Source organism: Pseudorasbora parva, chromosome 18 (assembly GCF_024679245.1).
Source record: "Pseudorasbora parva isolate DD20220531a chromosome 18, ASM2467924v1, whole genome shotgun sequence".
NCBI lineage: Eukaryota > Metazoa > Chordata > Actinopteri > Cypriniformes > Gobionidae > Pseudorasbora > Pseudorasbora parva.
In genome coordinates, this window is record NC_090189.1 from 8,109,355 (window position 1) to 8,136,588 (window position 27,234).

Genomic DNA, 27,234 nt, shown 5'->3' on the forward strand with positions numbered 1-27,234 from the left:
GCGATTCTATTGGTCGGTTAGACTGTCAGTATCTTAAAACACACAGCGCTTTAAAACTACGCTAGTATGTTTCACAGCATGAACTATTTAAAACAGACGTGTCATAAAGATAAAATAACATAACATACACTCAATCAAGCAAAGGAATGGCAAAAGTACCCATTATAAACTGCATAAAATGCATCTAAACGGAGAGAGCTACGCTTTGTACGTGCCAGGCCCAGGGGGCGGAGCTACATTCAACATCAACAAAAGGAAAGAGAAGAGGAGAAAACAGACGAAAGACTCGGATACACAAACACAATGTCCTTTTAACATCTCTGGTAATTCACCTTTATTTATCTTTAAGAATTGACGTTAACATGTTTGTTTTATTTTTTAAATGTCCGTCTTGGACTGTCACTGTTTAAATGTTCAAGTTGTTTTTTTATTATTCTGAAAATAGGCTTGATCTTTGGTTTGCTGGTGTTAATGGACTAGATTTCGACTAGGAGTCATTTGTACATTTCTTATAGAGTTGAATGGCATTGTATTGACCATTTGTGTGTGTCATTAATGTAAATGATAGGTTTATTATATTGGAATGACCGAATCTCTTGTTTTTTGGTCGTCTTTGATGTTTACTTTCTAAGCCAGTAACGTTACATGTATCATTTGAAATCAATTTCCTGTATGATTCTTCTGAGTCGAATAGATTGATCCGTAAAATGTTACAGGAACCGATGTTATGTTGTAATACTCAAATAAACCGTACATAATCCGATGTATCTGAGGTTAAAAACATATACTGTACAACAGCAGTGTAAAGATTTAACCCCTCCCCCTCTGGTCGAGGTATTTTCCAGCTGAAGGATCAACTGAGCTCCGCTGGTTGACATTCACTTTCGATGCTGTTCTAACATTAATATACAAGTTACGGCGTTTTAAAAATATCGTTTCCACATTTATTTGCACATCTAAGACGGAATACATCCGAATTATTTGTTTGGATCTCCTGTAAGAAGGCGTTAACCAGTGAAACCCGACACCGAGGCTCAGCTGAGCGGAGGGGGGCTGGGCTAAAACCTTGACCCACCGCCCTGGGTGAACTCGATTTAACTTAACGTACTCACTTTATTATGCCCTTTTTTTAAGGTGCTTTGGAGACTTGTAACCCAGTTAGAGATAAAATATGGAAGCCTTCAAACTGATGAAGGAGCTGAAGAGCAATCTGGAGCTGGAGGTTCAGTATCTGCCCAAGGAGACGGGTATCAGTTTGATCGAATCCACCCAAGAGGTAAACTAGTTTTACTAACTCCTTTGTAAACTCCTTTATTTGAAAAAACAACCGAAAGTTATTGACATTTAAAATAGTTCTGTATATTAATTTGACTTTTTATCAAATTAACTCAACAATCTCAGCTCTTAAAGGGATAGTTCACCCAATAATGAAACTCCTGTCATGTACTCACCCTACAGTTGTTCTAAAGCTATATCCATTTTTCTTCTGCTGGATAAAAAGGAAGATATTTTGAAGAATATCGGTAACCACACAGTTGCTAGGTCCCACTGACTTCAAATGTATTTTTCCTCCATACAATGCAAGTCAATGTGGGGCATCAACTGTTTAGTTTAAGGAAATAAATTACAGGTTTTATAAATATATAGATTTTCATGTTTGGGTGAATTATCCCTGTTAGGTCCAACTAACAATATGTAATAGAACAATCACAGTTAACTTGAGAATGTTCTCATTTCTCCTCATCCACAGAACGGTATTGGAGTTTCAGCCAAATGTCGAGATGCTCGAGTGGAAGATCTCTGGAGTTTGACCAGTTTCTTTGGATACAGTACTCAGACCTTTGTACTAGCCGTTAACCTGCTGGACAGGTTTCTAGCTATGATGAAGGTAATTAGTTAATTATAACCAATTCCAATTAACATGCATCACATGACATCTTTCGCTGGAATAACTGATCAATGGTGTGTTGTTGTTTTTTTGCATAAAGGTTCAGTCCAAGTATTTGGCCTGCATCAGCATCGGATGCCTCCACATTGCCGCCCGAGCAACCGAAGAGGAATGCAATGTTTCGTCCGGCCACGATCTAATTCGCATCAGCCAGTGCAAGTTTACCGTCTCGGACCTCAGCCGAATGGAGAAGATCATTTCAGAGAAACTCAACTTCCAGTTAAAAGCCGTCACAGCCTTAACCTTTCTGCATTTGTACCACGCCATTGCACTTTCGCACACATCCAACAGGTAAGAACAGGTGGTGGCATTATCAAACTTCAAACGCAAAGCCAGATAAACTTTTTAGATGTGCAGGATTGACAAAGGAAACTTGAAGTCGTGAAGGTTGATAAACGGAGTTGGCAAGTGCACTATAGGAGCATGTTGCTGTATATGGGTCAGTGAATGCGGTCAGCCATCAGAAACGAGGATAATCTTCTGACTAGACCACACAAGAACAGCTTCTTAAATGACAAACAGCTCAGCTAGTCAAATTTAATGCACTTTGACTAACTCTTTTTCTCTCTTTCAGAAAAGATGTCCTGAATCTTGACAAACTGGAAGCCCAGCTGAAAGCCTGCCTATGCAGAATTGCTTTCTCCAAAGCAAAAGTAAGAAATACTTCAAAAACAAATATACAGATACTAGAAGTGAATTATTTGCAAGTATGATTTCTGATAAATGTTCTCTTTTTTTAGCCTTCGGTGCTCGCCTTGTCGCTCTTGATGCTTGAGATCGAGGCCTTACAGTCTGCGGATCTGTTTGAGATCGCCCACCGCATACAAACACACTTGAAGGTAAATACTCAGAAGTAGGGCAGACTTTTAAATGCCCTGGGCATGACAATAAAACCTTTCAAAAAGGGAGAAAAAAAAACTTTAATAAATCACAGGCTGGTCAAGTGAACTAGTTTAATCAGACAATTTTGAACCAAAACTGTCAACACAAGAATCCTTTACAATTGATTGATCAAAAATATCCCTTTAGCTGCAATAGCACTCAAACATCCATAGGAAAAATTCAAAGCACTTGAAGAAGTGTCCTGTCGCTAGCAGACTATTGGTTTTCACTTGTCAGTCCCATCTGAAATTTCACTGGCTCTGTGCCCTGTCCTTATGCAAGAGCTGGTGTCCAATGTAGCAATGTCTGTTGCCCTACTCAGATCTCGAAGGCTGACCTGGCACACTGGCGTGGCCTCGTAGACCAGTGTATGAGGGAGTACTCCTCTCCAGAATGTGCCAAACCGGACCACAAGAAACTGGTGTGGATCGTCTCGCGGAGGACAGCGCAGAACTTGCACAGCAGCTACCGCAGCATCCCCGAGCTACCCACAATTCCAGAGGGCGCGTGGGACGAGAGCGAGAGGTAAACGGCTCACCTGCGGAAAAACACAAGCATTAGTGTCACTCATCATAATCAGTCATTAAGCTTGTTGTATGTTTAACCACACACAAATGGAATTTATTTAGACATCCTTCAATTTGCAAAACAAACAAAAAACAGACAGTTATGTTTGCAATGACTGTCTATGGGGCAAATTTACAAGTCAAACTGATCTTCTGTGACAGCAGAACCTGACAGTTTTGTTATTGTTAACTGAAGCCAAAACAGTTTTCGGTAATATATTAATAAATATTATCTATGATATTAATAAATAGCATGAAAGAATATAAATAGCACTAAAACATTGGACCTGGAGTATTCAAATCAATCAGTCACATTATATCCCACAATACAGTAATCATTTTCATATTCTACAGATTAAAACTCAAGTCTAAAACATCAGGAAATAGCAGCATCCAAACAAACTTGGGAATAATTTACGTAGAGTACGCCTGTCACTATGTGTGCAATTTTCCATCACAACTTCTGGTTTCTGTTCTATTACAGTATTTCCCCATCACGACACCACTTAACCTCGGTGTGTTACTCTTTTACACACACCACTTACGTCACAACCCCGTCAGCACAAGCTGAAGTTCTTTCTGTACGCCCCACCCAATGTCTTACTATCAGGTGTCCTAATCATGATACTTGATAACTACGAATGGTTAATCACGTCCCAGCAACCAACCCAAGCATGTTTATTCGCCAGGAGCAATAAGTCATTCCCAAGGCTCAGCGACACAGCTGATTACAGGCTGAAAATCCAGACAGGACGCACTGCTAATGGGTTAGATATGTATACACGTCAAGGTAGGCGCAGCGATGGAATGTGGGTAGAGAATAATGTCTGTTTACAAACAGGAAACAGGTTGTGAAGCATCACCTGTGAGTAAGAGATGGGCGTGCGAGGAGTGGCCAGTATGAAAAAATTCAAGCATATTGTACACTCAAGAGTACATAATCAAACATGCCATGGGTATATAGAAAAAGCATCAATAGGATGGATTAGGAGAAAGGAATATTCCAGGGTTAAGCTTTCCATTTGCATAATATTAGATAAAAAACTGGTAACACTTCAGAATAATGGTCATTAGTTAATTTATTAACTAACATGAACTAACCATAAGCAGTACATGTGTTACTGTATTTGTTAATCTTTGCTAACGTTAGTTAATACAAATCCAGCTGTTCATGTTAGTTCACTGTGCATTAACTAATGTTAACAAAATTTTGTATTAGTAAATGTTGAAATGAACGTTAACAAAGATAAATAAATGCTTTATAAGTGCAGTTCATGTAAACAAATGTAGTTGACACAAATTACCATTATTCTAAAGTGTCACCAAAAAACTTAAATGAACTAGAAATGTTGAATTAGAAATTTGGCCTTTGCAATTAAATGAAGTACTAAAATTACTAGAAAAATAGAAATATTTAAAAAGAAACTAAAGCTAATAGATTTTTTTTTTTAAATTGACAAAAGCACATAACATTACTAAAAATAAACTAGTATCTCAGAAACAACTGCATTATTTGTAAAGCTTTCAAGATTTTGCCTTTAGGTACAGTTTCCAAACACATTTTATTGTCTTGATGTTTTAATTGTTCAAGTATAGGTATTTATGAATATAACAATGACCAAATATAACAATTAAAAATAACCTCACGATTACAAAATGAACAACATGGCTTCCTTTTGGAAAGAAAAAAAAAGTTATCCAAAAAAAATAGCACTTTAGGACATTCCCTAAACAAATGACTAATGGTTTCAGGTGCATCTGTAAAAACATTGTGTTTGTTCCTCTTACAACAGTGAGGATTCAAGCGAAGACCTGAGCTCTGGGGAAGAGAGTCTGAGCAGTTCTCTGGGCAGTGACGCTGAAGGACCATACTTCCCCTCCAACTTCCGGTCCCGTGCCTGCAGAGAATAGTACGCTCTAAACCACTTGCCAAGGAGCACAATCACCAACGGAGATGTGTCCGCCACACCGCCAAATAATGATCTCAATGGCTTCCTTGTCATCTTTCACGATGATGTCACAGACCTCTCCTGGCTGTAAACCTAATGCTGTACAGCGAGGTGCCATTGTGCCTGGGTTCAATGAAACCAACGAGTCCAAAATATCAGAATTGTACTTTAAAACTCTTGGTTTTTGGCTTTACAAAACGCCAGTCCACATACTGTAAACATCTTTCTTGATTACTTGTGTTAATTCTGCACTGCACAACACTGGCAGCTAAAAAGTTCAAAAAAAAAAAAAAATTATGTAGCCATAGCGTTTATAGTAGTTGGTGCATGTTAGGATTTGTCAACATTCCAGGTTGCTCAATATGACATATCCAAGGTACACTAGACTGTTATAGAACAACTTAGGACTTGTACTTTGGTGCTTTGCAGTTTTGTAATATGATTGTTAGCGTGTGCCAGCGGTAAAGCTGCGTGCCTGCAGAACAGCCGCCTCTCTGAAGTCAGAACCAGAGACTTACATGGTGTGCATTGAGTTCACAGGGAGGAAAAAAAGCAGATTGTTTATTTTTTGTGTGTATGTTTGAGTGTGATGTCGTTAACCTACTTGCCAATTTAGTACAAGTTTCACTTTAGCCTGATGTATGAAGACAAATACTGTATGTTGAAAAAGTGCAACAAAAAAAAGCCTAAAAATGTAAATTTGTATAATGTAAAAAAAAAAAAGTGCATATACGTTCTGTATAGCTTCTTGTAGATATTAACTTATTGTTATTTTTGTCATGGTAATATATATATATATATAAAAAACATTCACAATAAAAAAAAGCTATTTTGAAATTCACTCAATGTCTCCTGTTTTGCTTCGTTGGGTTATCATGAATATCAGCTCAACCTCAATTGGTTCTTTGTTCCCAAGACCCTCAACTATTCCACACACGCAGAAAATGGCAACCAGCCAGCAGATGCTGTAAATTGCTAAACTGCTGAATTTTACACAACAACACAATCCAGTGGCTTCACCATGCCTTCATCAACCACAACGTCATGATATCATCAGCTGATTTAAACTCCTACAAACAACAAGTGCATGATGCGATTCTTATTATCAAAAAAGAGGAACTCGTTCTTATGAGAAACAACAAACAGCACACTAGAAGGAAACCATTTTCATCGGCTGGAAATGATCTTTCGGTTCCCTAAGAGGAGCAAGTGGGCAACATGCCATACAAATTCCATGGGATCCATTTCAAAACACAAAGCACTACATACTGTGATGAAATGTTTCTAGTTACACTAGAGAATACCACATAGCAAGCATTTGAAGATGTTTTTGAATATGGTTGCAAAGTCAAGTAATAAACTTGGTTTTCCTCTAAAGACATTATACAAGTTATCAACTCAAGTGCCACACAAAACCAAGCGGACAAGCAACTAATCTATAGACCACTAGTACGCTCTAATTGGTTCAAACAGTAAGCATTTGCTATTCATTACAAACACACATAAACATTCGCACAATTCCTGCAAAGTGCACACATACACACTCACTATAGAAACATTGGCTCAAGTTCCTTGTTAAAACACATCCCGCCTGCATACAGTACCCAAACATTTGACACCGCATAAAAAGTAGGTCACTTGCCTTGCAGCATTCCTTGTTTGGAGCCAGATATTTAGAAGCCCATCCGAGATTTCTTTTTTGTCTGGGAGGCCTGTGAGGAGCTTCTGAGTTGTGAAACTCTCTGGGAAGACAAGGAGAGCTTGGACGACTGAGTTGGCGAAGAAAGTCGAATTTGAGACAATGAAAATCCATCATCCCTTGCAGAGTTCTGAGTACATGTCTGAGAAGTGGGAACAGAATCGAGGTAAAACTCCTTGCGCCGTTTCGATTGGCTAGTTGGCATCAATGTCGAGGTGGATGATCCTTGATGAGGTCCCGAATCCATCCGTTCTGCAACATTTGGGGTGCTAGAGGTTGGTTGTTCAACCTGAAAGTAGAGTTGCATGATATATTGGTGGCCGATATATTATTGGTTATGATTGAGTGTCGTAATGGAACTTCTGCTAAAACTTTCACTGATAATTTTAGCCAATTTGTCATCACTAGTCAGGATAAATTATCATTGCACCTTGTTAATTTGGTTAGTTCACACAAAAATGAACGGTCATTCCTCATGTCATTCCAAACTTTTATTCATCTTTGAAACACAAATTACTCTTTTTAATCCCTCCATTGACACGCGATTACCACTTTGACGCTTCAAGTTCATAAAGAGATTGCGAAACTAATCCATATGAATTGAGCAGTTTAATCAACATTTTCTGAAGAGGCACGACTTCTTTATATGATGAACAGACTGAATTTAGCCTTTTAGTTGCATATAAACATTCATTAACTCACGCATCAGTTGCGATAAACGGAAGCAAAAGCATGTTTTCTTGACGCGCGAGAACCAATGAGGTTCAATCCTGTGTTATGCAGCACGTTTGAGCTTCCGCAAGAACCAGTAAGGTTTGTTCTTGCGCATCAAGTAGGTTCTGTTGAGCTTCTGTTTGCTGATCAATGTTTATATGTGAACAAAAGATCATCATATAAAGCATCTCTCAAAGTCAATTAAAAAGAACGTTTTTTGTGTTCGAGTAAATGATGATAATTTCCATAGTTGTGTTAACTATCCCTTTAATTCACGTTCACAAAAGTTATGTGATTAGTGAACATCTTTGTATTATGTCTCGTTTTCACTTATTCATTAAAATGGCAGAACAGATTTTTCAGCTAAAAAGCGAAATGTATTAGACAGCGGTTCTGTTGCACAGGGTTAAAAGTAATACAATTATCGGTGTCAGCCACAATGACGTCACAATGAAATTCGATATCAGTGAATCCTTACCTGAAGAGAAGACTGAGATTTTGACGGAGATGTCAGAAGGTCCCGCCTTCTCTGAGGAGATTGTAGAGGAGATCTTTCGGGAGATCTGGGTTCTTCCACAGTCGATTGATCATTTAAAAACCGTCTCAGTATGATGCGGCTCTTTTTGCGCATCTCAGATCTGGACCTCCAATCCGCTACGTCCGTGGCTTGAGATTTTTCCGAAGTCTCATCATTAGAATCCAGAACCTGGCTCCCCACCGATGGCAAACACAAGACACTTTCTTGGTAACTTACAGACGAGGTAAAGCTTCCAGCAAGCGATGTGCGATGCCGAGCTCTGGCCTGCTTCGCTCTCTGCCGCTTTCTACGGAGAGCAGCAATTTTCTCGGCACGGTTCAAGCCCAGCTTCTCCTCCCACCAATTCTTCCAATTGCCCTCCCATGACGCAGCCAAACGCTGGCTCACATCATCGTCCCAATCATCGGGATCTACAGGATTGGGAACTGGCGTCACTTCCAGATGAGGCAGGTATGTGACCCCATGAGAGAGCGACTCTTTCTTCCTCATGACGTCTTGAAGGTCTCTCCTCAATCTGGTCATGCAATCTTCCACGAGTTTATACTTCTTTTTGCCTTTTAAGCCCTTTAAATCATTGGTTCTTATCCGCCGAAAATAAGAGTGCCGTTTTTTTCCTGAAGCCTTTTTAAAAATAGGCTTGAACCATTTGTTCCAGGCAACCTGGAGATCAGGATCCTGGGTTGGGTTGGGTGGTCTGGTAGAGCAAGTTGTGTTATTCCCAATAGAACAGCTTAAAGGGTCTTTGCTGATATCTGATATACTGGTATCCGAAGCATTTAAGCAATCATCAACATTGTTGACTACTTCCAAGTGTGCACTTTCTACAGTATGTTCCCCAACGACAGCTTGTTCTGGGACATCCTCGTTGGTCGTGGTCTGACCTGCGGTCAGTTTTATCGTTTGGAAAAAGATGTCTCCAGCATCTGAGAGCTGGAAAACGGACACATAGTCCTTATTCCGTACAACAGAAAAACCTGAGGAATAAAGTGAAAGCACCACATGAGTATCAGGGCTGAAATTACAGTGAGATATTCAAATCTTAAAGCTTTTATTTAAATATATGCACAACACTGTTCATTTACAAATGTGAGAATCTCATGATTCAATGACTTGAGTGTCTCAAAGCCGCTCGGAATGCCTTAAATCCTTCTTCTCTTCCACTTTTGACTGTGATTATCACCTTACAACTTCGTCATATGACCAAAAAAAATAGAATTATGTAACATCACAGATTTGCTTGAGATGGAGCAAGAAAGCTTAGCTATCCCACTTAACCCAATGTCCAATTTGGTGCACCAATGATTACCCCAGTGATCCTCAAGCACCTCACCCTCAGCTTCTTATAAGTCTTCTTGCTGGAACATGGCAGTGGAGTGGTGCCTTCACAATATCAACTTGTGATTCAGTCGGCGGAAGAGGTGCTTTTCTATAGCGAGGAACTTCTATAATGGGCTTGTTCAGTCAACGGTCTAAAGAACGATTCAGTGGAATTGCCGTTCAGAGAGTCAACCGCTACATACTTCATGCTAGTCAAAAAAATACAATCCAGCTGGTTTTAATTGTTTAAATGGTTGTGAAAGTGTCCTGACCTGTAATGGGTACATTCAGTCTCTCCTGAGCGAGGTGCTTCTTGTGGGGTAGCTGAAGATCTAGGTGGCTCAGACTCTCTTTGGGACTAAAAAGCCTCTGAATGGGTCCCTGAGCCTGACAGGCATGTTCCTTCCCACCTGAGTCACAAGATAAAGATGCAGTCATTTATTCAGCTGTTTAGTAAAGTGCTTTCTTTGAAATTATCTTACAGTACACTTATTAAAGGAAAATGCTCCAGGAGAAGCTCAAAAACCTTTTTGGGTGCATGCAGATCTACTTTTTGGCAGCTCACACTGGACACACTAGATGTGTTTCTATTTTTATGCACATTTTGGGAAATCGCTTAAACACGTGACGGAAAAGTCAAGATATGCATAAATTCTAATAGTTTAAATGAGCTAAATTTAAGCTGAATTTTTTTATCCGATGAAAAGACATGCCGATAAACTACAATCAAAACACACTTACTGAATAAATCCCTTCTGCTACCATTCAACTACCCGCATGATACATGCTTTCCATTTTCCTAACTGTCTTCCTATACCATAACTGGTGGCACATTACCAGATAAAATAAACTAATAAAATGCATAACTTAAAAAAATGCACAGGAATTTGCTGTGGATAAAGCATCAGCCAAATGCATTACAATTATAAACATATACAAATTATGATGAGTAACCAAACAGAACCTGTTACTGATACACAAACCCCTCACCTGTATACTGCAGTAGCATGACTTCCTGTGACCTCTGAGTACCAAGCAGCAATTTGCTAGTTTGGCTTGGGGTCTGTGCTGGCAGACCGCAGGCAAATATTGGCGGAGACTCCATCATATGGTTCCATTTCAGCATGGGAACACTGGGAACACGCTCATCCATGATGTATGAGGAAAACTGCAGGTGAGGAAACAGGAAATGCTTTATTTCCCTTACACTGCACAGTGAGGGCATCAGATAACAGGTAATACTATGGGTCTTTAACTATACATTACCACTCAAGTTCAGGTCAGCCAGATTTTTTTTGTTTTTTTTTAAGAAATTGACTTTTATTTAGCGATGACACAAATAGATTTTTTTAAATGATAGTAAAGACATTTATTATCATTATAAATATTAATAAGCACAACTGTTTTAAACATTATTATAAGAAATTATTATTAAGCAGATCATCATAGAACAAATTATCACAGGAATAAATTACATTTTACAATATATTTAAATAGAAAACAGTTCATTTAAATAGTAATACAATTTCTTTTAATTTTTATGTTTTTTTATTAAATAAATGCAGCCTTGGTGAGCATTAAGAGACGTGTAAAAAAATAAATAATAATAATCATACAGACAGCAAACGTTCTAACAGTAGTATATAAATAATATTCCACAATATGCCATTATTACTATGTGACCCATGCAGGCAAAATGAGTCGCAATGACCAAGTTATTTTTATGTTGTTTATTAACAAGCTAGACCTTAAAATATCTGGTAATAACACCAAATTTGACACACCAAGTCAAAACCACATATCTATAGGAAAATATATTTAAATGTGTTCCCCCATGATACTACAATTGTTTGATTAACGTGAATGTAGAAGACCTACTGTCCCACACAGATCTAATATAATGTAACATTTCCACAACAGTTAACCAAACTTAAGACAATAGATAATTTTTGTGTAAATACCAAGACAGATATTTTGAAGTACTGTAATTCTGTCTATATCGGGATCACGCGCTGTCCAAGGATTCATTGTGCGCACGCTTCGAATCGGTCAGTCAGCGTATGATCATTTTCATGGACAAAGGAAAGGTACTCCTCCCAGATGTTTAATTGCTATTTGGAGCATTGGGATCAGTAGATGTAAGCTTAATAAATACATTTTTGTGAAAACCTCAAAATCGCCATTTTTCACGTTTTGCCTGTAGCATGAAATTATCCCGTGCACATTCCGACTCCTTTTGCCAGCACGGCTCACAAATTTATATACCTTTGTATTTGTGTACACTGAGGTAGTTCAAAGAATACTAAATTACTATAATGTTAGTGCCTAGTTACTTTTAGTAATGTCAAGATTGTGGTTATAAACCACGGGATTGTGGTCCCGGCTGAAAAATCCTCCATCACATTTCCCCATGGGAAGGAAGATATTTCAGGCGGGACTTTTTACTGCCCCGAGTCGAAGTACTCTCAGAAGTGTTCCGCCATACATTATAGTTCTCCTTTTTAATCCGCTTTAAGTGCTACGTTTTATTTTGTCACCATACTTGATCGTTCAACTATTCGTGTAAATGTATTTAAATAGGGGAAACCGTGGAGGTGTTTGGTTGCGTCTAACTTGATTTCTGTTTGGTACCATAGTGAATGAACTGGGCTTAGTGGGCTAAGCTAAATGATATCAGATCGTCACTGCACGTCAAAAAGATTAAGTGCACACACTCAGACGAGAGAGGTTTATATCAACTGGTTTTAGTTAAAGGAATAACAGTTTAATATGAAAAAGTGGTGAAGTATCCCTTTAAACCCATTCGGAAACCTTCCACAGCATTAATGATCATTAGTTACTGTAAAGATTTTAAAAAAAATGTTCAAATGTGTGTGTACAATCAATGGCATTCCCAAGACATTTAATACAGATCATCATTCCAGGAAGTTCTGGTGGATCTCATTGAAAAAAACAAGGGTGGAACACACCACTCTGCACTAATATCTGACACACACACTCATCTTGAATCACGATACGTGACAGTGTTTACCTGGGTGTTAATAAGGTGGTGATTGGCGTGGCTTTTACCCAGGTACTTGGCTAGTATCACTCGCTCTCCCGACACACAAGCTGGTGTCTTTCCAATCCGGAACAATGTGTGAGAATCATCACTCTGCATAGAGGAAGTGACAAAGATTAATAATAAATCGAGAGCCACCTAAAAACACAGAGGAATAAAGAGAAGACTGACAAAAGAGTGAAACAAAAGAGCAATCATAATAGGGCTGAGTCACAGTGAAAAACAGCATCACAATATTTATTTTCCATATCAGTCAGTATCAGTGTTTGACATCAAAATATTCATTTACCATTGACACGGACGGATGTGTTTTCCACATATTTGTTAGACCTTGAGAACTAATGTAAAACATGTTTGTTCATAATTAATCTCCTCTGAGAAAACTACCTTTTAATTTACAGCCCCATGAAATCCATTAAATTTTCCCCTAAATTCTGTATTTTCTAATATATTTTTCTAGATTCCATAAAGTTTTATAATTAAATACTAACACATTATAAACAAAATGGTGCAAAAATGAATTAATAAAACTAACAATATAAACCAATCTCTTAAAATGTAATCAAATGAAAATATAACAATTAATTAAAAATAAAACAAATTATTAATTTATCAAATAAGATGCTGCACAACAGATTTGTATTAATTAAAAATATCTTGGTTGTATGATATAAAAAAATATTTTTTTACAGCTCTGGAAAGAGACCACACAACATTGAAAGAAAAAAAATCTAGCTATATATAACGCACACACTGAAACTGAATGACAAACCGTCAAAAGAAAACATATTTACCTTATAAAAGTTAAATCTGACTTATTTTGGAGGGTGTGTCATTCAGTTTCAGTGTTTGATGGCAGTTTTTCTTCAAATGGAACAGAAAAGAGCTTGTGAATTGACTCAGCATTCATGCCTTCATATATTGAGGCGCAGATGCAGAAAACACTGAGCGTCACATGTGTTTTAGTTAGTGTAATAGATGAAACTTTACTGAAATAAACAATAACAAATTATATAATAAATTACAAAAATATTAGATGTTTTTATTTAAAGCTACTTAAAAATGAAGAGCCTTCGAAAAAAATGCATTATACAATTTATAAAACACAATGCCAAGTTTAAAGTGTAAGCAAGATTAGCATGCAAAGATGATAATTTATTTTAAAAACTAGTTCCACAAGTGCCCGTTTATGGTTGTGTATTTGTTAAGTGTTCATGGAAGAGGTGTGTCTTCAGCTGTATGATACTTTTCATCTCTGTAACGTCCTCCCCTTTGGTCATGGAATTAATCAGTCATCACAGAGGAATACACACGGTACAATGTGTAATATAATGAAGTATTAGCACGATGCTGCTTCTACTCTGGTAGGGTGTTGCTGCTACTGCTGCTCTGTTGGTGGTTTGGCTATTAAAACTTCAACACAAAGCACTCTGAGGGCGTATTACAGAAATGTTCTATCTTATGTCTTATCTTAAGATATGATAAGTTAATTTAGGATTTTTCACAATTTCGTATTACAGAAGCAAATCCTAACTTGATTTAGGATTCTTATCCTATCTTACAAAATCTCATCTTATCTGTAGTTAGGAAATCTTAAACGGCTCAGTCGAGGTAGGTAATCAACTCTCAGGTCTGTTATCAAGCAACCAACAACTGGCAAACTGCTTCTGAGGTAAACCTAAAATCAAAAAGGAGAAAGAACAGCGTGCTTTTAATTCCAGTGTGGAAGAAATTTATATTTTGATAAGCTCCGTTGAAAAGTTAAAGCCTGTTTTATAAATCGCCTTTAAAAAAAAGAAAGAAAAAAAGACAAGAAAACGTTCGATATTCGCAAATGTAGGGGCTCGCTTGTCTCCAAGTTGCATATGACATTGGCAATATGGGGGTGCTCAATATTTTAAAGACGTGTCGCGGCGCTGAGCATCGGTGTGCGACCCCTTTAAGGGCGCGAACACGTTCAATGAGTGTACACACACCGGCGGCAGCATTCAGCGCCTGTCCGCGGCCACTCGGGAAGTTGTTTAAAATCCTGCCGCACCACAGAGCACTTTCGCGCAGCTCATCTGTCAGTCAATTCAAAATTGAGCTTGCGTGTATATAATGTGCGCGTCAGGTGGCGGTGTGAGATCCTGAGGCGCGGGGCTGAGCTTCGCGTACGTCTTCACCCGCTTTAGGCACAATCGGCTTCAGAACGTGCATGTAAACGCACTCAAAGTGTTCTTTTCCTCTCTAGGCAGGTATTTTTTTAGGTTTATTTATCAAAATGTTCTTTTATATATTTGTGTGATGTTCTGTATTTCGATCGCGGCTTTAACATGTTAAGAGAAAACGGTTTATTAATGTTTATCCACCACATTACCTTTTAGGCTATTTAAACCTAAATAAGAAAGCCATTGTCAGTTCGTCTGTCAGCTTTATTAAAAGTTGTTGCTGTGTGCAGTGTGTAAAGGAAAATAAAAATAGTTACCCTTCTGCTGACAGTGTCGTGCCCCTCCCAACCCATTCACACACACAGATGATTCGACTATCAGTCGACCATAGAGAGATTCGACAATTCTGATTCGATTGTCTAAATCCTTACGCCGCATTCACACGGGGCGTAGGCGTTAACGCTTCCCATTTACTTTGAATGGGTGACATCATCCGTTGCCGAACTGAATTGTGGGTTCCGTCGCGGCGCTTCACTCGCGTTGCAAGCGGCAGAAGTTGAAGAATTCTCAACTTTTCAAGCGCCAGCGCAGGCGTCATCCAATCAGATCGCCGTATGCAAATATCCTACAGCAGACGCTAGCCAATTGCGTTCATTACAGCTCCGTGAACCATCCAGACCATAGACCGTTAAAAATCCAGACGCAGCTCCCGGACCACTACGTGATATTCTTCCCGCTGTCAGCGCTTTTTCAGGATTTAATGTACTTAACAGCTTCGTGCACCTGTGCAGTGCGCTGACAACAACTACACGGGCAATCGCACTCACACATACAACCAAATCGGCATCCATTTCGTCTTACAGACTAGCTGTCATAAAAAGGCGCTTTTTTGTGTTGTGTTTTGGTCCAAGCGGCAAGTTAATGTGATTGGCTGTTGTCACTATGACGATCGCGTCAGCACCCAGCTTCAGCCACGCCCTCCGTCAAGCGTTAACGCCTACGCCCCGTGTGAATGCGCCGTTAGTCGAGTGTTCATCTAGGTGTGAGCTATGATGCACACCTTTTACATAATCCGTTCAAACGCTATTAAAGTAAGAAATGTGTAGTATACCAATGTCGCATGTAACTTTAGAGACGGTCCTTAAATTTGTAAAAAATGCCAACGTCCAGCGACTTTATGCCACAGTGGACTGGTAGGCTAATGCTCCGCGACGGCTCGTTGGGCTCGGTAATGTTGGTCGTAATTTGTCAACTAACAGCAAAATCATGTGTCGTGGAAGTCTGTATAATATCTACAAGCATTTTATCATCAAAGCACAGCTATCTGGATCTTCCAAAAGTATCTCCACCATCAAAACGTCGCTGCTCTTCATATTAAATGTTAAGACTAAAGTTAAGACAGCTTTTAGGATTTTTTTTTTCCGAGTTAGGATGCTTCTGTAATACCCGTTTCCTATCCATAGTAAGGATAGGATTATGCATTTAAGAAATGTCATTCTGTAATAGCCTTTGTCCTCCTAGAGTCGGTCCTAACTGAAATTGCCATGGTTACCAAACAGATAAGATAGGATTCTAAAGTTAAGATCTTTCTGTAATACGCCCCCTGACAAGGAACTAAATATTTATGGCGGACTTAATTTTGGCCAATAAAAATAATAATAATACACCAAAGATATACCCGCATGTCTGTAAGCTCCACCCCCGTTCTGTCAGCATAGACCATCACTCTCGGATGACAGGAGAACTCACACCATCGCCATGGCGACTTGGCATTGAAATACAGGTTGGAACTCTCCTGACGGAACTTCTGCAATCTGAAAGAGAACAGAATGTCTCAAAACTCTGGACGGGTTACATCATCTACACAGCGCATCATGTGGTACGGGGTTGCATCAGCTCAGTGCACAAAGGCTCATTAACTCACAAACTAGAGGCTTTGCTGCAGATCGCGGTTTGATTGATCATAAATGTCGGGTCAACAGTTCTCTGAATTTGTTTGTGGATGTTCAGCAAGCATGAAATGCTGACGCTTTCATGAATGATTTGTGGTTGATGTCAATGCAATCCGGAAATTAGCTTTTATGCATTACATATATTCTGCACCGCCAAACCCATACGACTTTCTATGTTTCACACAAAAATACAAGATTCCATTTTTACTGCTTCTTATACATGGACTGGGTCACAGATGCAATATTTAAATGAAATCTGAGAGCTTTCTCTCCCTCCATTGACAGCTACGCAACTACTAATGAGGTTCATTCTCATGTTACGCATCACGTTTGAGCTTCCTCAAGAACCAATGAGGTTCATTCAATGTCCAAAAACTCATAATTCAGTTAGAAAACTCTAGAGAAGCGTTTTGGCTGTTCAAACGGCTTTTTGGGGGCTTGAAAACGCAAACTTTTGAAACCAGGTTTCAAAGTGCAAGGTTTTGAAAGTGACAAACAACATGAATTTGTGAAAACGGTGACGTCATGCACATGGATATTACATGTTTGCAGGCTGTTTCTTGACAAAGTGATTTTTGATCTCCAGCTACTGGCCTGGCATGCATAATACAGCCCGTTTAACCATTTTTGCATGTCCATGTGAACGGGAATAATTTTAATAACATTGTTGTCTGTTTTTAGTACATCGTTATGTACCTGCTGCAATACTTCAGTGAACGCACTATCAATTGGACATGGGTGGGAATTAGATAAAAGTTACAATAGATCACAGTGTAATCTGTCGAAATGGACAGCCTTCAGATTTTTAGGTTAACGCTTGGGTGCTGCTCAAACTCAGCTAAAGAACAATTTGTAGCAGAAGCTGATATGATGTTGGAGTCACGTACACTGAGCTCTAAGCACAAGATAGCACAGCCCTGTGAAGCACACATTGTTCTTAGACACACACATTGTTCTTAAACACACACATACCCTTTTTGCACAGTCCAAAGATATGCTGCTCCCTGCTCATTGACCACCAAAACCTCATTTGGGAGATGTGGACTGTGAAAGACAAAAGAAAATAAACATAAGACAAATACAAATCCAGGAAAACATCCTACGCTATGTTCCCAGCGTTCTTAAGAAATCTAGAAAGACACAAATACTTTTAGGAAATATATGCACCACATTTCAAAATGGGGAAAAAGTTCAATTATACTTGTAATCAGAATGCATAAAATGGACCAAAGGTGACAGTAAGGACATTCATAATGTTCAAATAAATGCATCAACAAATCAAAGCATCCTGGGTAAAATAAATAAATTCATTCAAAAACATAAGCAGCACAAATGTTTTGAACATTGATAAACAGAAATGTTTCTTGAACATCAAATCATCATATTAGATTGATTTCTGAAGGATCATGTGACACTGAAGACTGGAGTAATGATGCTGAAAAATCAGCTTTGATCACGATATTTCTCAATATTACTGTTTTTACATTATTTTTATTAAATACATGCAGCCTCTTTTTTAAGAGACATCCTTAAAAAAAAAACATATTTTATAGAGCATATTTTCCATATGTAACTATTCCTAATATAGCATAGCCTCTTGCACATTATGGCTTAAAAAAATGCTTTTTTTGTCTATGGTGTCCGGTAGATATAACTAATCAACACAACACTATTCATGAATGAGCAGTGACAAGAAAAAAAGGTGATTTAAACTTTTCTTTTTTTTTTGCACAACTTATCTGCACTCAAACACGAATACACTCATCCACCACAATAGTCAAATAAAGTCATTTGATTATCAGTTCAGAATTAATTATCATTTGAATAACCGCTAGGGACTCTTTCAACATCAGTCTTTAGGAAGCCCTGGATAATCAGGGTCCATCAGGAGCCACAGCAGACGTGTGAGGCAGCAAGAGCTTTCAGACACACCTGACGGTGACGCAGGAGAAGCGATCTTTTGTCTGGATGACGTCCAATAACCGTGGCTTTGTTTTGTCTCCTATCAGCCACACGCCACAGCAATAATCTGACCGCACAGCCACATTACCTGCACACAGATGTTTGGCATGAGATTATTTGACAATATGAAATGCATTTGATTTTTCACTCTTACATGAACATTGCATGAATTTTGCTGATCACTTTAGTTTGATTAGTCTAATCATTGGGTGTGTTTACATGCATGTTCTTAAGCCGATTATGCCCAATAAGCCGACAATGAACATGGCCATGTAAACACGGTAACCCGTTTTCTTTTATCGGAGTAATGTCATAAACGGCGTAAGAATAAACCAGTCGGAAAAGGTCGTTTTTTGCCTCTTACCTCGATTTTTCGCGCTGCAAGTAAACGCATTAACCTGCTTTCTGTCGGATTATTGAAGTGCGCATGTGTGATAGGTGACACAAACCGCATCCAGACAAAGCGAGCTAGCGTTTTGCATGAAATAAGGACATATATCACAAAAGCAGGCTCGTTTAAGACCCAGAAAATTGTAAAGAGGTGTTCTCTTTTCTCATGCAGCATAAGTAGCCTAAAATAGGTTCAGTCAAAACGCTGCATAACTGCATAAGGGATAATATGAGCCGTAAATCTCACGCTGACACGGTGCACGCTTTATTTAAAATCACAACTGACGTAACATTTTAAAAACTTAGTCAAGATATACGCACATTATTATTTTTGACGGCACTACAAGGAAATAACCCGGTTTATAAATAGTCATGTAAACGCGGTTTACTTGCGTTGTCCGTTTACTTGTTTGCATGTAAACGGGGAAAACTGGTTATTTCAATAAGCTGATTTTTTGGAGTTATCAGCTTACTGGTGTGCATGTAAACACAACCATTGACTCTTCCCAAACGTAAGGTTTGCTCTCTCAGCAGCCAATCAATTTCTCACATCTCACCTACATCCTCCATATTGTCCAAACTGAGCTGTCTGATAGTTCCGTTCAAATAAAAGACAATAGGTTTGGGTTCCATGACAAAACTAGGAGGCTTGTCATCATTATACTGCTGCACCACCCTGTGGAAATCTGAGGAACGGCAGTGAAGGAAATATTACAAGCAGCAAAGACAAATGATTTACTGAGCTGGGATCTGCAGGGGCAGGATTGGACACCCCAGTGGTACAGTATTTTGGGTGGTTTAGAGTGGGTTGCTATGTGCTTGCCATGGTGTTCTGGGTGGTTGGTAAAGTAATTGGTTTAAAAGGGATGGGATAAAATAAAATATATAGAGTTAAATTGAGATCAGCCCTCAGATCGCTGACACCTTAATACATTTCATGACCATGACATCAAACAAACTATGGCAACTTTGTAAGAGGATACAGAGTTTGTCCATCCCTTCTCCACTGGGATAGATAAAACAGCCCTCACTGCCGCCACGGCCCTCATATAAGGGCACGTATCCTAAAGCGCCCCCTGTGGTATCTGGACTGAACTGCAGCTGTTCCCTCTGAGACGTCAGCTCTTCATAGAGGAGCGAGGAAAGGAGAGATGGAGGAACGTCGGTCACAATATCTTTAAGAAGATGGTGCAAATGGCGGATCTTCCTCGACATATGTGCAGACTCGCACCTAAAAGAAGGAAACTACATCTGAGCATTATTTTTAATAACTTTCACCTTATATTTATTTCCCCTCTCGCTTCACCGATATAAAAAATAAACTGGACGCTCTTTTTGTTTTTAAATGCTTTATACGCTATTTTAAAGGTTTCTCATTTTGTATATACAGTCTCCAGAATAGCTTTACATGCATCAAACTGGGTCAAAAACACTTCAATTGTCTCTTAATATACATTGCTCATGGTCTACTCTGCTCTGATTGGTCAGATGGCCCAGTCTGCTGTGATCATAGACCGTAAAAAAACATTGACCCAGCTTCATTCTCTTCCACTGAAGTAATTTAAGCCTCTGGAGGTCCAAATATGGCGCTGACATCTTGCGCAGATTTGGGACTGGAGTCACTGGAGGCAGTAGAGAGCAGGAAGTAAAGGCCGCAATATCAAAATCCAGCCCAAAATATGTTGGTGTGATATAAACAGCTATGGAAATGTATAAATTAAAGCTAAAGCTACAATCTCCTCCTAAAAACTCCACTCAGAGAAGCCATCAATCTCAGCTGTCAATCATCACACACCCCGTTTTTACAGCATCAAATAACTAACTAAAACGAGACTAAAAAATGAACACTTAAAAATGAAATCATCCTGATAAAAACTGTCTACAATGACAGAAACTAACTTTGGGAACAAATTATTTGAAATGTAATTTGCTTGTTTAGTTTGCTGTGAGGAAACACTGAGGGGCGGGGGTTAAGGCCTATATTGGGACTGGACACCTGGGGGGCGATTGAGGTGCAGAGGCTTCAGTTTCTGAGAGAAGTGCTACAGACTTGGTTGGGCTTGGTCTACACTGCGTTGATTGATCAGATGGCCCAGTCTGTTGTGATTGGTCTACTCTGCTCTGATTGGTCAGATCAGGCACTTTAATGTGATTATCAAATTGGCAAATGTCAGTAGGGCTGTCGAAACTACTCGTTTCTTCGATGCAGACGAGGACGATTCGGTCTCAGTTCAGTAATAGACCATAACCGGTTATAATGTTACGGACGTCACGTATAATGTTATTTGTCACGCACGTGTATTGTCGCAGTAGCACACAATGGCAGAGTGAGGCGAGACGCAAGTGCAGGTAGTTAATACTGCACAAACTACTTTAAAAGTCGACATCTGGGCACCTTTCGGCTTTTATGAACAACCCGGTAAGCATGACCTGGAGTGCACTGTGTGTAAACCAAAGCTATCTGATTTATCAAAACGATTTTATTTATACTTGGGCACGTAAATGTGCCTCTGGAAAACGGACATAAATCCGATCTTCAATTCCCGCACTATATGCAGATTTAATGGAGCTCAATTCATGTCAAAACAGCGAATTGAGAAATTCATTTTATTGATCAACAGCTGATTTCACAATCTGAGACGGCGATAGGAGCGAGTGTGGCCAAAGCACAGGTAAAATCATTCAGTTACTTTTAATGACGATGATTGTATGTTGAGCACCTATGATAACATGACAGCCTAACACGCTCTCACGCGTTTATTTTTTTAGCATTGTTGGGATGAGAAAAAATTACATATGTGGTTTCAACAACCTGATGTATTTAGACTTTGGCATGACTGTAATGTGACCTAGACCACCTCCTGAAGAGGCTTTTAGTATTTTGTGTATTTGTTCTAAATGCTCCTGTTGTCTTCTGTGCCCAGACTTGAGTTTTGTTTGATACATTCAAGAAGTGTGTTTTCTTTGAACAGGTTGGATTAAAGGTTTAGTTTCATATAACTGACTGACAAACTTGTATACATGAGGATGCAGTGAACCGTCAATGCACCATGATGATAATCGTAATCAAACCGTGAGAAGAGTGTAGGTTCACACCTCTAATTGTCAGACAAGTTGATTCATATAAAATAATCTTACCTCTTATAATTCAATTTCTCTACAAAGCCTTTAGACCAGCGCATTGACAAGGCATTCTGATTGAAAAACAAGAACAGAAGACAACTACTACAGGACCACTAGGAAACATGAAATCAAAACAACAACAAATCAATCATTCTGAACACAACAAGCACAAACATCAGGACTCCCTCACCTCTGGACCTTTAAGTGAGAAAGTAAGATCATCCCGGAGCAAATGTCCCATTGTGGAGAACGCATCCATATAGTGATGCTGGTAGAAATATTGCATCTGAAGAGAGAGTGTCAAAACAGCATTTTATTACTAAATACAGTATTTTTGATGAAAAGTTACCTCAAAACAAATGAGCAAACCCAAAGACTTTGGGAACCATGCTGCTCTAACTTACATGCTCTGGAAAATCCATTGGATCGGGTAGATCAACACATGAGACTTTGCCATCTTGAAAAGAAAATTAAAAAAAACATATATACAGAAATTCATTATGCAAATATCACCTTGCATAAATAAAACTAAGCATTTTAAGTGTGACCATTTTACAAATAAAAAAATTACCTCCCGACCCCAGGTGTTTTTAATACTTTTCACTGATTATATATTTTAAACATGCAAACATAAAGGTTGACCAATAGTAATGAATTCATTTTCATTAAAAAAGATAAACCTTATATTAGATATTATATAAATATTAAAATAACTGCATTTTCATTGGTAAAACTCCCCTGATGTTATTATATTTTCGTTTTATTTTAAATTTACTATACATGTTCTTCATGAGATTTACCACATAGAGCAGATGCACTACATGAATGCGAAAATTGCTTTTTATATTTTGGGATCTAAGGAGGTTTTATCATTCGGGATTTAAGACCATCAAATGACTAGACTTCAGACCATTAATAATAAGTTTTACCTTCAAATGCTGGCATTAAAGGGGTAACGGCTGGTTTGACCGGCACCCATTCCTCACCGCTCACAGTGTTCTGGGGTTCAAACCTAGGAAGGGTCGACGGTTGCTCGCCATCACACTGTAAATTCACAATACACAGGTCAGTCACGATACAATTTCACAATTTTGGAGAATGTGAAATATAAAATTATCATAATTCTGGTAAAGAAGGAAAAATAGATTCTCTTTCTTTTTCTCTTTCTGTTAAAAGTAAAACTTGTTATGCAAGAAAAAAAACACAACAGCCCTACTATTCTCGTATGCATCTATGTGGGCTATATATATATATATATATTAGGGATGGGCATTTTCCCAAAATATTGTATTCGAATATTTGGGCTCATAAAAATCGAATATTCGAATATTCGTTTATTTAAATTAGGTATTTTGAGAAAATAAGAGATGTTTCTTTCTTTTTTTCTCTAAACATGTCGTCACCATTTCTGAACAAGCTTATGATTAGGCAATGTACACAACACGCTTACGTTATATCTTAAGGTTTTTAAAACATTAAACAGTGTGTAAAAAAATGCCTAAAGAACAAAAGCATTATAAGCTCAAGGAGCACGAGCGCAGAGCGCGTCAGTTAGCGTGACGTAAACACACACACACAAACGTCAATAGGCTATAGCCTACCGACCTGTGTGTGTGTGTGTGTGTTTGATATGGCTGATGTGTTTACTTTGTATTGTTTCACATTTTCATGTAGGGATAAACTATAATATTATTGGATTATGATATTATTCTCGGGTGAGAAAATGCGCCACTGACAGGCGTTGCGGAGACAAAGATATCGGTTAAGTGAAGTCTGAGTGAAGAACTTTGTATTTTCTGTTCATAAACCCTCAAAGAACTTTAAAGGAAGCATTTGTCTCGAGATCATTTTGCTATCATAAGTTATCTCACTCGCACTCGGGGTAACTTAGCTACAGATGAGCTTACCTGCACTCCTGAGCAGTGATCGCTCATTCCACTGGTGTTTGGATTTCATGTGATTCTCGTTTGTGGTGGTGATATCATTATAACTCAGTTTCAGTAATTGATTTCATCAAAAGTAACTCCATTTTGTGCATTTTCATCATAGTGCAAACAGCATTTTCAATTTTCATCGAAGTAACGTTAATTCCAAACATTGCGAGGCAGACGACGACATTGTGATCAAATGCACTTAACTTATTAACCTGCTCCACAACGCCACCCAGTGGATTGAGATATAACTGCGAGATTTAGAGGGATTTCTCATGGATGCACTGTGTAGCCAGTTGCTTGTGACTTTTTATTTTATGTCATCCTACTTTTATTATTTTATTTTACCTTAACTTATTTGTGTTGAAATAAATATTTTTGTAAATGTTTTAACTTCATCACAACTTAATATTACCCTTTCATTGTTATTTATGTTTAATTTTCAATGGTTCCAGTCGGGAGTTCCTACCAATTGTTGTAGGTAGGGCCTTAATTAGTGGCGCACCTTAGGATGCGTTATCTGCTTCCCCTTTAAGCGTTCGCGCTCAGTCTGACTGAATGCAGCGGGGGAAGTGCGGAGTGAAACAGTAGGCCTTCCAGTGTGTGTGTGTTTTCTAATTTTGCTCCAACCTAGTTTTTCTTTAAAGTAAATTAATGTACATCCTTCATCTCATCCATGTTTGGCTGTCCTTCTGTCCTGAGGGTACCACTAGATATCTGCTACAACTGCATTTACTGCCAGCCAATTAACAAAATAAAATTCGAATAGTATTTTTAGTTTTCGAATGTTAATTACAGATCGAATATTCGACTATTCGAATATTCGTGCACACCCCTAATATATATATATATATATATATATATATATATATATATATATATATATATATATATATATATATATATATACACACACACACACACACACTTAATGCTGCAGTCCACGACTCTCCACGACTCAGTCCATTAACTCTAGTGGTTAATAAACAGAACTTGATTCGTCTTGCGGAAGAACATTGCAGCCGGAGCTACTTCTATCTGTTTATGTCTATGGCGAGTACTGTGCTCCTCCGCCGCGGTTCCTACAAGTCTGGCCTGAAATAGTTCCAATATAAACACTTATTATAAGCGTACCCTAATTATTCAGGGTAAAACAAAAACACGGTTTGGAAAATGGATTAATGTTGTACATCCTCGTTATATAACTTTGTTAAATCTTGAACACACAAAAAGTTACGGACAGCAGCAGCTAATAATCATTTATATTTCATTTCTTAAATTGCATACAGAATCTTCAAGGGATTTTTAGTAATCAATAAACAAATCATCATTTAGCTCGTGCATGCATCATAAACGCACTACTGAAAGAGTTAACATGCAATGATAAACCTGACTCTGGGCTAGAAATAGTTAACGTTAGGCATCAGGAATAGCTTCTGTAAAACGTAAAAAAACATCGCAGACTTCTATATAACATGCAATTTGTATAATTGTAAATATTCAAGAACGCACGCGTGTGTCATGTATGTGTTAAGAGCCTTTGCGTTGTAATCTGTAAGTTACACCAGGGCTGATCTGTCAGTTTCGTTATGATGCGAATCGCCTTACCAGCCCAGGACTAACAGCAAGCAAGCGCTCGTATGAGCCCCAGCCTCCATAATTGTGCTGCGTCTCTGTTTCAGGTGGTCCATCCAGATACAACTGTGGGAAAAGCTGATTAGGAAACGCGCTGTTCATGATGGTCGCACGGAAGTCCCGTCTACCCGGCGAAGATCAGACAAGTCCGGACATGTTCTCGTGAGCACGGGCGTCCACGTGCGCTCTGTTGGGTCCCACGATTGTCTTCACTTAGAACGCTGTCTTAAGATTGTAATATGTCGGAAAAAGTAATTTCCGTTTAGATAAACGTTGGAAATATTGTACGACGAAGAACGCGCTTATGAAAAACGTGGCTAGCAAGCGACCGCGTGGGAGCTAAACACAACGTGCCCGCGCCGCTCACGTCACTCACATGTCTCTCTCAGCTGATTTCACACTGAGGGAAGCCAGACCGCGCGAGAACGTTCAATCCGCCCGCCACCGGAAAACATTTCAAAATAAGAGCATTTAAACGTTTCAAAATAAAAGCATTTTAAACATTTCAAAATAAAGCTCTTGTCAGTGTACAATGGTCATCCACTTTCGTAGCTCAGTTCTAGCAAGTAAGTAGCCTAAGAAAATAAATTATAAGGAAATATATTCATAATTCATAAAGTGATAAATAGTGTCTTGTTTTTCCGGTTTCAGCAAACACTGATTGTGCAAGTGTAAGTTAGGCCTATAATATATATCTAAGAAAAATATAAAAACAGTGTCCCCAGTTGTTGAACATCCTGATTTTATTCTTTTTTATTAGTTCTCAGATTATTTACATATTTTCAGTGTAATGTTTGTATTGCTTTTCGTGCTTTTATTTTTATTTTTATTTATATTTTACCCGTTGTAATGAAACATTGAATGCTATGCTAGGTCATTGGGTACGATATGTAAATAAAAAGAAATTAAAAGAAAATAAATGTAATAAAATATTATTATTATGAATAAAATTAATAATAATAATAATAATAATAATAATAATAATAATCAAAAGCATCTTTCGTTTGGACATTGATGGGTCATTTTTCACCAGTTGATAATTCTGTTTTTATGCTTTATAGCTGAACTGAATTAATTTAATAATTGATGTAGCATACTTTACACAGTTACTGAACCTAAATGAATCAACTCTGAACCGATTTTCACTGAATAATGACTGTTTAGGCCTATTGTATAAAAGTGCTATATAAATAACGGTGATTTGACTTAACAAATTAATCAAAATGCAAAACGTATGTTAATGTACATTTACAATGACAATATAAGCACAAAAACACTTTCCTTTAGTTTTTTCCTGAGATACCCACCTGTCATCATCTCTTCACATTCCTGGAGGGTTACACTCATGAAATTATAGAAGTCGTAAAGACAGTGATATGCATGAGTTCGCCAAACCTGTGAATGAATACATGTACAT

At 38.3% G+C, this 27,234-nt stretch overlaps 2 protein-coding genes across 2 annotated transcripts; one reads left to right on the forward strand and one right to left on the reverse strand.

Moving 5' to 3' along the window:
* The first annotated feature begins 168 nt into the window (after nucleotides 1-168).
* ccng2 (cyclin G2) lies at nucleotides 169-6,186 on the forward strand. Its single transcript, XM_067422855.1, has 8 exons — nucleotides 169-323; nucleotides 1,135-1,276; nucleotides 1,751-1,888; nucleotides 1,989-2,239; nucleotides 2,523-2,601; nucleotides 2,689-2,787; nucleotides 3,153-3,355; nucleotides 5,190-6,186. The coding sequence occupies exons 2-8, from the start codon at nucleotides 1,172-1,174 to the stop codon at nucleotides 5,305-5,307; spliced, it is 993 nt and encodes a 330-aa protein (XP_067278956.1). The 5' UTR covers nucleotides 169-323; nucleotides 1,135-1,171; the 3' UTR covers nucleotides 5,308-6,186.
* Nucleotides 2,888-26,248, reverse strand: taf1c (TATA-box binding protein associated factor, RNA polymerase I subunit C). Its single transcript, XM_067422854.1, has 16 exons — nucleotides 25,791-26,248; nucleotides 23,181-23,295; nucleotides 22,656-22,708; nucleotides 22,442-22,537; nucleotides 22,267-22,322; nucleotides 20,112-20,359; nucleotides 19,686-19,814; nucleotides 18,709-18,826; nucleotides 17,749-17,820; nucleotides 16,503-16,638; nucleotides 12,645-12,767; nucleotides 10,604-10,781; nucleotides 9,886-10,023; nucleotides 8,237-9,270; nucleotides 6,988-7,333; nucleotides 2,888-3,368 (listed from the first exon to the last, which is right to left on the reverse strand). Exons 1-15 carry the CDS (start codon nucleotides 25,917-25,919, stop codon nucleotides 7,019-7,021), a joined length of 2,940 nt encoding a protein of 979 aa, XP_067278955.1. The 5' UTR covers nucleotides 25,920-26,248; the 3' UTR covers nucleotides 2,888-3,368; nucleotides 6,988-7,018.
* Nucleotides 26,249-27,234: the final 986 nt, after the last annotated feature.

Excerpts from the sequence above, each read along its gene's own strand:
- ccng2 (XM_067422855.1), top strand. The coding sequence starts at position 1,172 with ATGGAAGCCTTCAAACTGATGAAGGAGCTGAAGAGCAATCTGGAGCTG. Across the intron at positions 1,277-1,750 it reads TGATCGAATCCACCCAAGAG|AACGGTATTGGAGTTTCAGC; the intron begins GTAAACTAGTTT and ends CCTCATCCACAG. Across the intron at positions 2,240-2,522 it reads CTTTCGCACACATCCAACAG|AAAAGATGTCCTGAATCTTG; the intron begins GTAAGAACAGGT and ends TCTCTCTTTCAG.
- taf1c (XM_067422854.1), bottom strand. The coding sequence starts at position 25,919 with ATGAACAGCGCGTTTCCTAATCAGCTTTTCCCACAGTTGTATCTGGAT. Across the intron at positions 23,296-25,790 it reads TTGCTGTTAGTCCTGGGCTG|TGTGATGGCGAGCAACCGTC; the intron begins GTAAGGCGATTC and ends GTGAATTTACAG. Across the intron at positions 12,768-16,502 it reads TGGAGCTTACAGACATGCGG|AGTGATGATTCTCACACATT; the intron begins GTATATCTTTGG and ends TCCTCTATGCAG.